Source organism: Rhinopithecus roxellana, chromosome 8 (genome assembly GCF_007565055.1).
Source record: "Rhinopithecus roxellana isolate Shanxi Qingling chromosome 8, ASM756505v1, whole genome shotgun sequence".
Taxonomy (NCBI): Eukaryota; Metazoa; Chordata; class Mammalia; order Primates; family Cercopithecidae; genus Rhinopithecus; species Rhinopithecus roxellana.
Genome location: NC_044556.1, coordinates 1674857 through 1690030, shown reverse-complemented (window position 1 = coordinate 1690030; position 15174 = coordinate 1674857). Strand labels below are relative to the sequence as shown.

General features: G+C 41.1%; 1 protein-coding gene across 1 annotated transcript; it reads left to right on the top strand.

Moving 5' to 3' along the window:
* The first annotated feature begins 554 nt into the window (after nt 1–554).
* On the top strand, nt 555–13013 carry LOC104661033 (olfactory receptor 7C2). Its single transcript, XM_010361554.2, is given in 5 exon segments — nt 555–610; nt 4398–4549; nt 8225–8250; nt 12036–12577; nt 12580–13013. Coding segments are annotated over 2 exon segments (960 nt in total). The 5' UTR covers nt 555–610; nt 4398–4549; nt 8225–8250; nt 12036–12051.
* Nucleotides 13014–15174: the final 2161 nt, after the last annotated feature.

Here is a 15174-nt window from a genome sequence, read left to right as displayed (position 1 = left end):
GAAGGGGTTCCAATAAAAGGAGAACATGTACCCAAGGATGTTTGCAATTAAATACCAAAGAGAAACAGGACATTGGCTGTGGAGGGTACACACTGATGTGATGGTATTTCTTTTTTGATTTTTAAAAAGAGGCATGTTTGAGTATGTTTTCATATTGATGAGAAAGATCTAGACCAATGAATTCCTTCTCCACGCTATCTGACCTCAGCAGTTCATGAGGCATGCATTTTGTAGGATCGTCTCTTGTTTGGGTAATCAAATGAATTTTTTTTTTTTTTTTTTTTTTTTTTTTTTTTTTTTTGGAGACAGAGTCTCGCCCTGTCACCTGGCTGGAGTGCAGTGGCGTGATCTCCACTCACTGCAAGCTCTGCCCCCTGGGTTCATGCCATTCTCCTGCCTCAGGCTCCCGAGTAGCTGGGACTATAGGTGCCCACCACCACGCCCGGCTAATTTTTTTGTATTTTTAGTAGAGATGGGATTTCACCATGTTCGCCAGGTCTCGATCTCCTGACCTCGTGATCCACCCTCGAGAGTGTGCCTCGGCCTCTCAAAGTGCTGGGATTACAGGTGTGAGCCACCACAGTCGGCCAATCAAATGAAACTTTAAAATGTACGTAAGAAGTGAAAAATGGTGTGTACTAATGACTTTTGCTTTGCAATTATGTTCATACTAGTGACCCTGAATATATATTTGTGTTTGTTAGCCATTTGCCACTCTATTGCAAATTGTCTGCCCAAGTTTGTTGCTATTATATGATGGGTTTGCCTTGTTTTTGTCCCTGTTTTTCGACTGCACTTTTTTTTTTTTTTTTTTTGAGATGGAATCTCCCTTTGTTGCCCATACTGGAGTACAGTGGTGGTGCCATCTCGACTCACTGCAACCTTGGCCTTCCAGGTTCAAGCGATTGTCCTGCCTCAGACTCCCGATCTGCTGGGATTACAGGCACCTGGCACAATGCCTGGCTAATTTTTTCATTTTTAGTGGAGACGGACTTTCCCCATGTTAGCCAGGCTGGTCTCGAACTCCTGATGTCAGGTGACCCGCCCGCCTCCGCCTCCCAAAGTGCTGGGATTACAGGCATAGGCCACCATGCACGGCCTGATTGCATTCTTTACAACCTAAGAATTAGAGCTTTCCTCAATTTTGGGATCTGTCATTTACTTCTTTTATGTAAGGATCGATGTATCTGAGGGGGTTTTGTGAAAGTTTATAAATCTTAAGTAGCCAAATTCGTCCATTGGTTATATTGTTTTCCCCTCATTGCTTTAAAAGTGTAGAAAGTTGTTCCGTATCATTTCACTAAACAAATCTCCTTTTACATACATGTTTCCAGCTTCTTTTCATGCCTCTGCCCTTTCTTATCGTGTCTTTTGACTTTTTCCATTCAATCTATTTGAAGAAGTTACATCACTTTGGTCCTTATTTGAAAATCATTCCTTAGCATCTCTTTATCTCTCCTAAACATTTGAAGCTTTATATGTTTATAGAAGATGAAATTATAACCTTAGTACTGTTTCCTCCCCACATTTTAAACATTTTCCTGTGATTTTCTTCCATTTCCAAGAAGAGGTAATTTCACCATGAATTAGTGGTACACTTTCACGTCAGTAAATCATTATTGTCATATTTTTCTATAAGGTTTTTTCAGACTTTCCTTCTATGTTGTTTCATACAGCTGTTTTGAAATAACTATTCTTTTTTAATTTTAATTTTTATTTCTGGGGTACATGTGCAGGATGTGTAGGTTTGTTACGTAGTAAATGTATGCCATGATGGTTTGCTGCACCTATCAACCCATCACCTAGGTATCAAGCTCAGCACATATTAGCTACTTTTCCTAATGCTCTCCCTCCCGCCACCCCACGACCCCACAGGCCCCAGTGTGTGTTGTTCCCCTCCCTGTGTCCATGTGTTCTCATTGTTCAGCTCCCACTGATAAAAGAGAACATGTGGTGTTTGATTTTCTGTTCCTATGTTAGTTTGCTGAGGATAATGGTTTCCAGCTTTATTGATGTCCCTGAAAAGGACATACACCATGGAATACTATGCAGCCATAAAGTGAAATAACTATTCTTAACCTAATAGCATCCTCACTTATATTCTTTTCTCCATAACATTTTAGTTTCTCATAAACCTTCTCTTTCCAAATGCACACATACCTATTCATATAGTGTTTACACAAGGGATGAGTAGTATGCTATGCATAACACATGTGCTTTTTATATTTCACTATAGGTTTTTTTTTTTTTTTTTTTTTTTAAGCTTGTCTTCCCCTTTCCTTTCTCAGTTGATAAATGCTATGGAAAATTTTGTGATTTTTATGTTAAAAATTGGTTCTCATCCAGGGGTAATTTTGTCCTCTGTGGGGCATTGAGCAATGACTGGTTTGGCTGTCATGCTGGGGAGGGTCAGTAGAGAACAGGGAAGCTGATAAACATCGTACAATGCACAGGACAGACCCAGACACAACAAATGAGCTGGCCCAGAGGTTCCTTTCTATTTCCTTTTTGAATAGTTGGTTTATATCATTTGCTCATTTTTTTCCATAGCGGTTCTCAACGTATCAGTGTCTTGACACGGAAAAGATATCACCATGTTTGATATTTGGTAAATTTCCCTTTGTCTTTTCTGAATTTTGCTGGGCCTCAGGGATATAACAGGAGTTGGAAATTTTTCAAAACTAGGGAAACTTTTTCTTCCTTGTGGTCTCTCAGGGACTATGCGAGCTTATTAGATTATTTTTCCCTTTGGATCTAATTGATTCTTCCTTCTCTGTCTCTCGGGGTTTTCTGTTTGTTTGTTTTCTTATTGTTGTTTTTGAGACAGAGTCTCTCTCTGTCACCCAGGCTGGAGTACAGTGGCACGATCTCAGCTCACTGCAACCTCCATCTCCTGGGTTCCAGCGATTCTCCTGCCTCAGCCTCCTGATTAACTTCTTTTAATCTATAACTAAAATCTGAGTCCTGAAGACCTTCCTCGGGAGCCTCAGTAAATTTACTTAATCTAAATGGGTCCAGATGCTGGGATAATTACCCTTATCTTATCTCCCAATAAATCATGGAGGTTGAGGGAGTTTCTTCAGACCCCCAATAAAACTTGTTTAATCCTAAATGGGTCCTGTTAAGAATTCCTTCATTATCTTCTCATGTTTCAGTGCCCAGGAAAGGCCTAGGCAAAACTCTGGCTAGGCTTTTTTTTTTTTTTTTTTTTTTAAACATTCCAGCCTTTGTATAAAGGCACTGGCTCTATCAGTTTTTAATATTTAACTTAACCACTTAGTCAGTGCTGACACAGTTGTTACAGAGGCCTGCACTAGTGGGACCTGACCTGCCACAAGGTGTTTGAGACCAGCCTGGTCAACATAGCAAGACCCCATCTCTACCAAAAAAAAAAAAAGATCCTTTGTGAATTGTTAAAGATGGTTTATATCCGCTGGAGTGGAATAACAAAGAGCATCCAATGAACTTGTTTTGAACCTGTAAAAGTGTAGATACCTGCAGGGTCCTGCCTGGGCAGCCAAGCAAGCCACCTCTCATCTTGCTTCACTTTGCATGCCTGGAAATTTCTCTATATTGTACCTTCAATAGTAAGAATAGAACTTGTGGCAAAGTCACTGGAATGGTTTTGTTCGGAGTTGTGTGTGGTCCCTGTCCACAACTCCGAGTTCAATTGGTCAGGACTCACAGGGTCTTTTAAAAAGAAAAAAAAAAAAAAGACAAAACCTGCCTGCTCATGCACAAAGAAACTCCATCTAAAATGTTGAGGAGGCTGGGCGTGGTGGCTAATGCCTGTAATCCCAACACTTTGGGAGGCTGAGGCTGGTGGATCACTTGACATCAGGAGTTTGAGACCAGCCTGGCCAACATGGCAAAACCCCGTCTCTACTAAAAGTACAAAAATTAGCCTAGCATAGTGGTAGGTGCCTGTAGTCCCAGCTACTCAGGAGGCTGAGGCAGAAGAGTTGCTTGAACCCAGGAGGCGGAGGTTGCAGTGAGCCAGGATCATGCCACTGCACTCCAGCCTGGGCGACAGAGCGAGACTCAAAAATAAATAAATAAAAATTAAAAAATAAAATGTTGAGGAAACCATCGTGGGGGAGGACAATAAACAATGGAAGCCACACCAGGCAGAAAAGAATATCGTAAGCAAAGAGCCCCAGAGGAAAGCATTCCCATACCTATTATCCAAGCTGCTCCCAAGAATACAAAACTAGCAAAAAAAAAAAAAAAAAAATGTTTCTTTCTATTTTGGCTCCCTCACTCATGGGAATGAAATTGCTCGGAGAATAGAGTTAAAACGGAGTGACTAATTTAATGAGGATTCATGAGAATTCAACCTCTGAGAATGATAGTAAATATGCCCCTTACACCTGTTACCTACTGCTCAAATGTTCCAGGAAGTAGGGAGTTCGACTTTCAGAGGACTTATGCCCAAGACCACCTCTCCTTCCATCCCTGAAGTTGAGTTGAACCTCCATCACCCAGGGAAGACAGGACCCAGGGAACTAGAGGCTTAGCAATGCCCCGGAGCATCTGAGATGGGGAACAGGTAAGGAGGCAGGCAGAGCTCTCAAAGGAAGAACTTTGGCGGTGTAAACGGGGACAGTGTGGTGAAGACGGTTCATTCACTTAAAGCATCCTGCACAATCAATTCCTGTGTCTCTCTCAACCGCTAAGAGGAAGAGCATGTCTTCCTCTCTCTTCTAGAACCAAATTCTGAGGCTCTTTCACCTTCCTAATAAAAGTTGACCTTCTCTTAGCTTCTAGTATCTCTCAAAAGTTTCCTACGCAGCCATCTTAGCTGTTTTTCTGGAGCCATTAAAAGTGCTTCCAAGGAATGAAATAAGAAAAACAAAAAAGAAAAAGAAAATATAATAAAAATGTTTCCATTCTCCTGTATCAAAGACGCTCCTATATTAATTATCCATAATATCGTATTCAGTTACTCATTCATTCATTCATTCACTGATTCACTCAAGAAACATTCTCCTGAGATTTCATAGTTAGCACTTGCAAGCCCATTGCATACATCTTCTGACATTAGTTCACTTATTATTTCGGTGCCTCAGTCTCCGTATTTGTAAAATGAGTATAATAGTCATAGCCACTTCATGGAGTTAAGAATTAAATTAGATCTACCCTATGATCCAGTAATCCCACTGTTAGGTATATATTCAAAAGAAAGGAAATCAGTATATCATTTTTGTTTTTGGTTATTGGTGGTGGTGGTGGTTGTTTTGGTTTTCTTGAGATGGAATCTTGCTCTGTCACCCAGGCTGGAGTGAAATGGTGTGATCTCGGCTCACTGCAGCCCCCGCCTCCCAGGTTCAAGTGATTCTCCTGCCTCAGCCTCTTGAGTAGCTGGGATTGGCACATGCCACCACACCCAGCTGATTTTTGTATTTTTAGTAGAGACGGGGTTTTGCCATGTTAGCCAGGCTGGTTTCAAACTCTTGACCTCAGGTGATCCACCCACCTCGGCCTCCCAAAGTGCTGGGATTACAGGTGTGAGCCACCATGCCCAGCCTGGAAATCCATATATCAAAGAAATATCTGTACTTCCATGTTTATTACGGCACTATTCACAATATCCAAGATATGGAATCTACCTAAGTGTTCATCACTAGATGTATGTATAAAGAAAATGTGGTGCCTAAACAAAGGAATGCTATTCAGAATGAAATCCTGCCAGTTGCTGCAACAAGGATGAGACTGGGGGTCATGATGCTAAGTGAAGTAAGCCAGGTGCAGAAAGACAAATACTGCATGTTCTCACTCATATGTGGGAGCTAAAACATGTTGATCTCATGGAGTTAGAATGTAGAACGATAGTTGTCAGACAGTGGGAAGAGAAGGGGATGATGAGGCGAGGTTGACTCATGGGTATAAAAATATAGTTAGAAGGAATATGTTTTAGTATTTGACGGCACAGTAGGGGACTATAGTTAACAATAATTTATTGTATATTTCAAAATAGTTAGAAGAGAAGATTTGAAATGTTGCCAACACAAAGAAATGATAAACGTTTGAGTTGATGGATACGCTAATTACTCAGCTGTGATCATTATATATTGTATGCATATATCAAAATAGCACATGTATCCCATAAGTATATACAACTATTATGTATCAATTTTTAAAAATAGCTATAATAAACATTTTTAATTTAAAATAAGGATTAAATTAAAGAAGATCATGCATGAGAAATTTTTTCAATTGTCTCTAAGATCTAGTGAACTCATGTTATTACTGCATTACTATAAACACATTTTCATTCATTAAATCAAAAAATTGTGATGATGATCAAATGAACTAAGACATATAAAATATATGACAAATATATATTTTATATATATATAAAATATATGAACTAAGATATATAAAATATATGATAAAATATGTAAGTCTTTCACAGATTTTAGCTATTATTACTTTTATTTGTTGAGTATTTACAAGTTTCCAGTCCCTGTTCCAGGGTACTGGAATTCTTGGATTTTTTTTTTTATTTCTTTTTAACTTTTAAGTTCAAGGGTACATGTGCAGTTTGTTACATAGGTAAATGTGTGTCATGAGGGTTTGTTGTACAGATTATTTCATCACCCAGGTATTAAGCCTAGTACCCATTAGTTATTTTTCCTGATCCTCTCCCTCCTCCCACCCTCCACCCTGCAATAGGCCCCAGTGTGTGTTGTTCCCCTCTATGTGTCCATGTGTTCTCATCATTTAGCTCCCACTTACAAGTGAGAACATGTGGTATTTGGTTTTCTGTTCCTGTGTTAATGTGCTAAAGATAATGGCTTCCAGCTCCATCCATGTTCCTGCAAAGGACATGATCTCGTTCTTTGTTGTGGCTGCCTAGTATTCCATTGTTATATGTACCACATTTTCTTTATCTGGTCTATCATTGATGGGCATTTAGGTTGATTCCATGTCTTTGCTATTGTGAATAGTGTTGCAATGCACATACCCGTGCATATGTCTCTATAAAAGAAGGATATATATTCCTTTGGGTATATACCCAGGAATGGGATTGCTGGACCAAATGGTATTTCTATCTTTAAATCTTTGAGGAATAACCACACTGTCTTACACAATGGTTGAACTAATTCACACTCCCTCCAACAGTGTATAAGCCCTTCCCTTTTCTCCACAACCTTGCCAGCATCCATGCTTGTTAATGTTTGAAATGGTGGAGATGTATTTTCTAAGAGATTCAACTGTACATATGAATGCTACTTTTATTTTCCCTTGGACTCACTTTTTTGTTAATTTTTATTTTAGAATAATTTGGATTTACAGAGTAGTTACAAAGAGAGTACAGAGTTCCCATAATTCCCATGCCTGTTCCCATGGGAACTAGATAAAAGCAATGGTTGAAAAACATTCTGCATGTACCTCTGAATGCCACCTTAACAATGGCTACCGCTTTTTACATATTTGTTTTGTTTCAGCTGCCTTACTAAACTCATGCTCAGTTAAAATAAGTTTTCAGGCTGGGCCTGGTGGCTCACGCCTATAATTCCAGCACTTTGGGAGGCTGAGGCGGAGGGATCACAAGGTCAGGAGTTGGAGACCAGCCTGATCAACATAGTGAAACCCCGTCTCTACTAAAAATACAAAAATTAGCCAGGCGTGGTGGCGTGCCTCTGTAATCTCAGCGACTCAGGAGGCTGAGGCAGGAGAATCGCTTGAACCCAGGAGGTGGAGGTTGCAGTGAGTCGAGATCATGCCACTGCACTCCAGCCTGGGAGAAGAGTGAGGCTCTGCCAAGAAGGAATGAAGGAAGGAAGGAAGGAAGGAAGGAAGGAAGGAAGGAAGGAAGGAAGGAAGGAAGGGAAGGAGGGAAGGAGGGAAGGAGGGAAGGAGGGAAGGAGGGAAGGAGGGAAGGAGGGAAGGAGGGAAGGAGGGAGGAGGGAGGGAGGGAGGGAGGGAGGGAGGGAGGGAGGGAGGGAGGGAGGGAAGGAAAAGAAAGAAAGAAAGAAAAGAAAGAAAGAAGGAAAGAAAAAAGGAAGGAAGGAAGAAGGAAGGAAGGAAGGAAAGAAAGAAAGGAAGAGAAAGAAGGAAAGTTTTCAGCTGCCAATTCATCATCTGAAAACGAAGTTGTGTTGCCTTTTTAATATAGCTCTCATTTCTTCTTCTCCTTGGATTGCATTGGTTGAAACTTCCAGGGCACTGACAAATAATTACTAATGATAAACATACTTTTCCTTTTTAATTCTTAAAGGAGAATTCACCAGGTCATTTTTTGAAGTAAGTTCTGTTGTTTATTTAATTCCTTCCTTGGTTATTGATCTGTTTTCCTCCATCCTAAATCAACTTTGGGCACTTACATTTTTCCAGAAAGAAGTTTGTTTCTTGGATATTTTAATATTTTTAACATGGCATTAAAAATAACATTATCTTGCAAAGTTGAGCATTTCCTCACCTCTGTGTTCATTTTTTTTTCTCATTCTTGGTTCTAGGACTTTCTGTTCTTCTTCCCTCTTTGCATCCCTTTTGTTACACTTCTGTCTAATTTTTTCTATTTGTTTGTGTTTGCCAGAGAATTAGTTCTGGAATTTATTTTTCAGTTCCAGAATATTTATTCTTTTTAGTTCACTCACTCTGCTTCGATCTTCATTGCTATTTCTTTGTTTTAACAGAGTGTTAAATGTTTTCTGATAATTTTTAACAAAATGAAATTTTACAATATTGATTTTGTAACATTTGTATTGACAATATCTTCAAATTTTTAAGTTTTTATTTCTTGAGGATAGGCTGCACATGTGTTCATTTGCAATTTTCAAACAATGTACTAAAAAGGAATCTAAAAATCAAGATTGATATTAACACTCAAAGATGATCCCTCTTCATGCTTTGGGGTGTGTTGTTATAGATCTTTTTTTTTTTTCTTCTTTTTTTTGGTGCCAATGTGTATAATTATAAGAGATCCATAGGCAAGGCTGAGTTCATTTCTCTAGCTCAGAAAAAGAGACCAAATGTCTTTTCATAGCAGTATCTGAAATGCTTTCTTTCGACATGATGGAATTTTGCTTTTTTTTTTTTTCTTAGATGGAGTCTCACTCTGTCGCCAGGCTGGAGTACAGTGGCGCGATCTCGGCTCACTGCAATCTCCGCCTCCTGTGTTCAAGCAATTTCTCCCTCAGCCTCCCTAGTGGCTGTGAGTAGCTGGGATTACAGACACGTGCAACCACGCCCAGCTAATTTTTGTATTTTTAGTAGAGACGGGGTTTCACCATGTTGGCCAGGATGGTCTCCATCTCTTGACCTCGTGATCCGTCTGCCTTGGCCTCCCAAAGGGCTGGGATTACAGGCATGAGCCACCACGCCTGGCTAGAATTTTGCATTCTTACTCTTCTTTCATGTAGACATTTTAATTCCCTCAGTGAAAGGGGTGTGTCATTGTTAATTTTACTTTTTTAGATTAAGAGTAAAAACAAAACATTTTCTCAAACATTTATTACCCTTTTTACAGTTCATTTTATGAACCTTTTATATTCTATTTATTTTCCCCAGCAATGCATTAATATTTCAATGATTTATACTTGTCTTTATAATGATACTAACTTTTGTCAGTTAAATAGATTGTTTTTGCATTCTAACTTTCTGCAAGACACATTTTCTCGTTCAGAATTTTTCAACTTATGGTTCCAGTTGCTGATCTCTTTTTTCTATCAAAGGTGAATTATTCAGAAAGAATTTGTACTTTCAAAGATTATATCTATCCATGTATAAATATATATAATCTATATGTTTATCCATGTTTTCTTCAGATAGCTTAAGTAGTCTCTTGTCTGTTTGAAATGTATTTGGGACTGCAGAGATGGGATTTAACATTATTTTTTCTAACTAATTAATCGTTAAACACTTATTTATATCTTTTAAAAACACTATTTAAAACAACTAAAGGAGGCCAGGGAAGATGGCCCACACCTGTAATCCCAGTACTTTGGGAGGCCGAGGTAGGTGGAGTTCAAGACCAGCCTGACCAACATGGTGAAACCCTGTCTCTACTAAAATACAAAATTAGATGGGCACGGTGGCACATGCCTATAATCCCAGCTACTTGGGAGGCTGAGGCTGGAGCATTGCTTGAACCCAGGAGGCGCAGGTTGCAGTGAGCCAAGATCGCGCCATAGGGTAGACATTTTTGTTCATGTGTTAAAAATACACATGTAGATTATGTTAATTTCTTAATGATATTTTAATGTAATACTCCCCCACATAACATCTCGGCTATTGGTATTATATTAGGAAGTCCTTTGATTTTTTTTTTATTAATTCCAAGCCAGCGTGCCCGGCCGGAATTGTCTTAATTTTTTTTAAAACTGAGAAAGGCCATTTACAGATTATCCTAAGAGAAGAAAATATAAAACTCAAATTAATCAAAAACTTTCTTTGTATTTAAGAAAACTTAGAAAGTAAGTAAATGTCCAACATGGGCAGGTTTTAAAGAGCCATTTCTGTGTGGCAGAATATTTTGATCTGATGAGAATCAGATGATGGAAAATGGGGATAAAATTTAATTCTATATCTAGAAACTCTAGGACTTTTCTATTTCAAAATTCCATTTTTTTGTTGAGTTTAGGTAGGGAAATTGATAATATAAAAGAAATGTAAACAATGATTATTAATAACAGTGGTTATTATTTTTTAGCAGAAGGAGCATCCAAGATCCAGAGGATTTAACGTGTAGAAATTACAACCGGGCACAGTGGGCTTGTAGTGCCAGCTACTTGGGAGGCTGAGGTGGGAGGATCACGTGAGCCCAGAAGTTCGAAGCTGCAGTGAGCTAGGATGGTGCCACTGCACTCCAACCTGGGCAACAGAGCAAGACCTTGTCTCTAAAACAGAATGAAAAACAAATTACAGGAATGCAGCACAATAGAAGGAAAAGCCTTCTGAGGATTGGAAATCTGCCTAGAATTAGGGAATTTTCACTCCCTAATTTCCTAATTCCCATGCCTTAGGCAGAAAGGGCAAGAGCAGCCACCAGGGATGCTGGGGAGGAGATGATTGCTTAGGGATACAGGCAAGCGTTGAAGCAATAGTCCTCAAACTTGAGTGTGCATCAGAATTCCCTAGAGGGCTTGTTAAAACCCAGAATGCAGGCTGGGCACGGTGGCTCACGCCTGTAATACCAGCACTTTGGGAGGCTGAGGCGGGCGTATCATCTGAAGTCAGGAGTTTGAGACCAGTCTAGCCAACTTGGAGAAACCCTGTCTCTCCTAAAACTACAAAAAAAAAAAAAAAAAATTCCTGGGCGTGGTGGTTTGCGCCTGTAGTGCTGGCTTCTCAGGAGGCTGAGGCATGAGAATTGCTTGAACCCGGGAGGCAGAGGTTGCAGCAAGCTGAGATTACAGCATTGCACTCCAGCCTGGGCAACAGAGTGAGACTCTGTCTCAAAAAAAAAAAAAAAAAAATTAAAAATTAAAAGGCCAGGCGCAGTGGCTCATGCCTGTAATCCCAGCACTTTGGGAGGCCAAGGCGGGAGGATCAGGAAGTCAGGAGTTCGAGACCAGCCTGACCAACATGGTGAAACCCCATCTCTACTAAAAATACAAAAATTAGCTGGGCGTGCCTATAATCCCAGTTACTCTGGAGGCTGAGGCAGGAGAATTGCTTGAACCCAGGAGGTGGAGCTTGCAGTGAGCCGAGATTGTGCCACTGTACTCCAGCCTGGGCGAAAGTGCGAGACTCCGTCTCAAACAAACAAACAAACAAACAAACACCAGAATGCGGGCTCCAAACCCAGAGTATCTAATTCAGTTGGTCAGGCGGGCATGATAAGGCGCATGTATAATGAGTTCCCAGGTGATGTTGATGGGGCTGTTCCAGGAACCACAGTGTGAGGACCAATGATGTAGAGATGACTTCTCCAGGTAGCGATGGTAACTGTAACTTGTCGGCAGAGAAATCCAATAATTAGCCAACATGCGTGATTTCTTGAGTTCCCTGGGTTTGAGTAAATTTTGTGTGGCTGGTTGTTGTTGTTGTTGTTGTTGTTGTTGTTGTTGTTGTTGCCTCCTTCTCAGTAAACCCAGCGGCCCCATGGAAAGAGGAAACCAAACAGAAGTTGGAAACTTTCTCCTCCTGGGATTCGCAGAGGACTCTGACATGCAGCTTCTTCTCTGTAGGCTGTTCCTCTCCATGTACCTGGTCACCATCACCGGAAACCTGCTCATCATCCTGACCATCAGCTCAGACTCCCACCTCCACACCCCCATGTACTTCTTCCTCTCCAACCTGTCCTTTGCTGACATCTGTTTCACGTCCACGACTGTCCCAAAGATGCTAGTGACTATCCAAACACAAAGCAAAATGATCACTTTTGCAGGCTGCCTCACCCAGATATTTTTTTTCACTGCATTTGGATGCCTGGACAACTTGCTCCTGACCATGATGGCCTATGACCGCTTCGTGGCCATCTGTCACCCCCTGTACTACATGGTCATCATGAACCCCCGGCTCTGTGGGCTTCTGGTTCTGGGGTCCTGGTGCATTAGCATCATGGGTTCCCTGCTCGAGACCTTGACCATTTTGAGGCTGTCCTTCTGCACAAACATGGAAATTCCACACTTTTTTGTGATCCTTCCGAAGTCTTGAAGCTCTCCTGTTCTGATACCTTCATCAATAACATCGTGATGTATTTTATGACCATTGTCCTGGGTATTTTTCCTCTCTCTGGAATCCTTTTCTCTTATTCTCAGATTCTCTCCTCCATCCTGAGAGTATCATCTGCCAGAGGCTGGCACAAAGCCTTTTCCACCTGTGGTTCCCATCTCTCAGTGGTCAGCTTGTTCTATGGCATAGGCCTTGGGGTCTATCTCAGTCCTGCAGCTACACCATCTTCTAGGAGAAGTCTGATGGCCTCGGTGATGTACACCATGGTCACCCCTATGCTGAACCCCTTCATCTACAGCCTGAGGAACAAGGACATGAAGGGGTCACTGGGGAGACTCTTCCTCAGGCCAACGTCTCTCAATGAGGGAACCATTGCTGAGCTCTCATGAATTGCAGTGAACACAATACCGAGGCCAGACTGGCCTCTTTCAGCCAATATTTTCACTTCTGCTTTCATGCATTTTTTCTTTCTTTCTTTCTTTTTTTTTTGAGACAGAGTCTTGCTCTGTCGCCCAGGCTGGAGTGCAATGGCGTGATCTCGGCTCACTGCAACCTCCGCCTTCCAGGTTCAAGCAATTCTCCTGCCTCAGCCTCCTTAGTAGCTGGGATTACAGGCATGCGTCACAATGCCTGGCTAATTTTTTGTATTTTTAGTAGAGACGGGGTGTCACCATGTTGGCCAGGCTGGTCTCAAACTCCTGACCTCATGATCCACCCGCTTCGGCCTCCCAAAGTGCTGGGATTACAGGCATGAGCCACTGCACCCAGCCGCTTTTTTTTTTTTTCCAAGAAGGAGTCTTACTCTGTCACCCAAGCTACAGTGCAATGGTGCAATCTCGGCTCACCGCAACCGCCACTTCCTGGGTTCAAGTGATTCTTCTGCATCAGCCTCCCGAGTAGCTGGGATTACAGGCACTCGCCACCACGTCTGGCTAATTTTTGTACTTTTAGTAGAGATGGGGTTTCACCATGTTGGTCAGGCTGGTCTCAAACTCCTGACCTCAGGTAATCTGCCCGCCTCAGCCTCCCAAAGAACTGGGATTACAGGCAATAAGCCACCACACTTGCCTTCTTTTATACATTTTAAAGCATCTCTTCCCTTGTATCTTCCTTTGGAACATTTCCTGCCCTTGCTACTGCTAACAAAGTTATACCGGATTACGCTTTTTGACTTTCTAACTAGTAATTTTAACTTTGCATGAATACAACCTGGTGTTTTCTCAGCTATCTTTAGTAATGATTTGGATTTTGTTTTTTGATTTTGTTTTTGAGACAGAGTCTCCCTCTGTTGCCCTGGCTGGAGTGCAGTGGTGCCATCTCGGCTCACTGCAACCTCCACCTCCCGGGTTGAAGCAATTTCCCTGCCTCAGCCTCCTGAGGAGCTGGAACTACAGGCATGCACCACCACATCTTGCTAGTATTTTCAGTAGAGACAGGGTTTCACCATGTTGGCTAGGCTGGTGTTGAACTCCTGACCTCAAGCGATCTGCCTGCCTCAGCTTCCCAAAGTGCTGAGATTACAGGCATGAGCCACCGCGCCCGGCCTGATTTGAGTTAAAAAAAAATATATCAAATCTTACATGTTAAATATATACTGTCAGAAGCGATGAGATATGTCCCTATTTTGGACATGTTGCCCTGGAAACTCATTTACAGAGATGTTTTTTGAGGTTACATGAATAAAAATAACTCAAAGAGTTGCCCCCTTTTTAATCCAATTCACTTTCCTTTCAGTCACACTAACTTTACTTTACTTCTACTCTTTCACAATATCGGTCCCTTGAATTTCAGAGCAATGTCTTACCCAGTTTTGCAATCACAATGCCTGGTACAGTTGTTGGTAAGGAGTTCATGTTTACATGATATTTGTCAAATGGAGTAGAAAAATAGATGGGTGGATGGTTAAATAGAAAATAAGACCTGGACCAGAAAAATACAAACTGATTCATCTGATTAGAGCTTTTGCCCAGGCATGGTGCTGTATGCCTGTAGTTTCAGCTACTCGGGAAGCTGAGGTGGGAGAATGGCTTGAACCCAGGAGGCTGAAGTTGCAGTGAGCGGTGATTATGCCACCGTACTCCAGCCTGGGTGACAGAGGGAGACCCTGTTTCTAAATAATAATAATAATAATAATAATTAATTAATTAAGTTGTTGAGCTTGAAACAAAATTCAAGGTTACTGATGTTGATATTAATAACACTTTATATACCAGCACAGTTTAAGGGCTTTATGTACATTACCTCATTTAATTTTTCCAATAACTCTTTTATGTGATTAGTATTAGTTCTCATATTTACAAATAAGAAAGTAAGAGCTTATGGTAAGTAGGTAACTAGCTCAAAGTAATAAATGTAGTGACAAGGTTCCAACGCAGGGCTGTAGGAATCAGACGACTCTCCCAGGCCTTACGTTACGTTACTGTGGAGTCCTAATTAGGGAAAAGGAGTCAGGCTAGGGAGACCAAGGGAAAGCAAAAAGAAGAAGCAGATAGAAGTCTGCCTTTCTTCATGGTCCCGGACACAAAGCCCTCTTGTACAAATAACTCACAA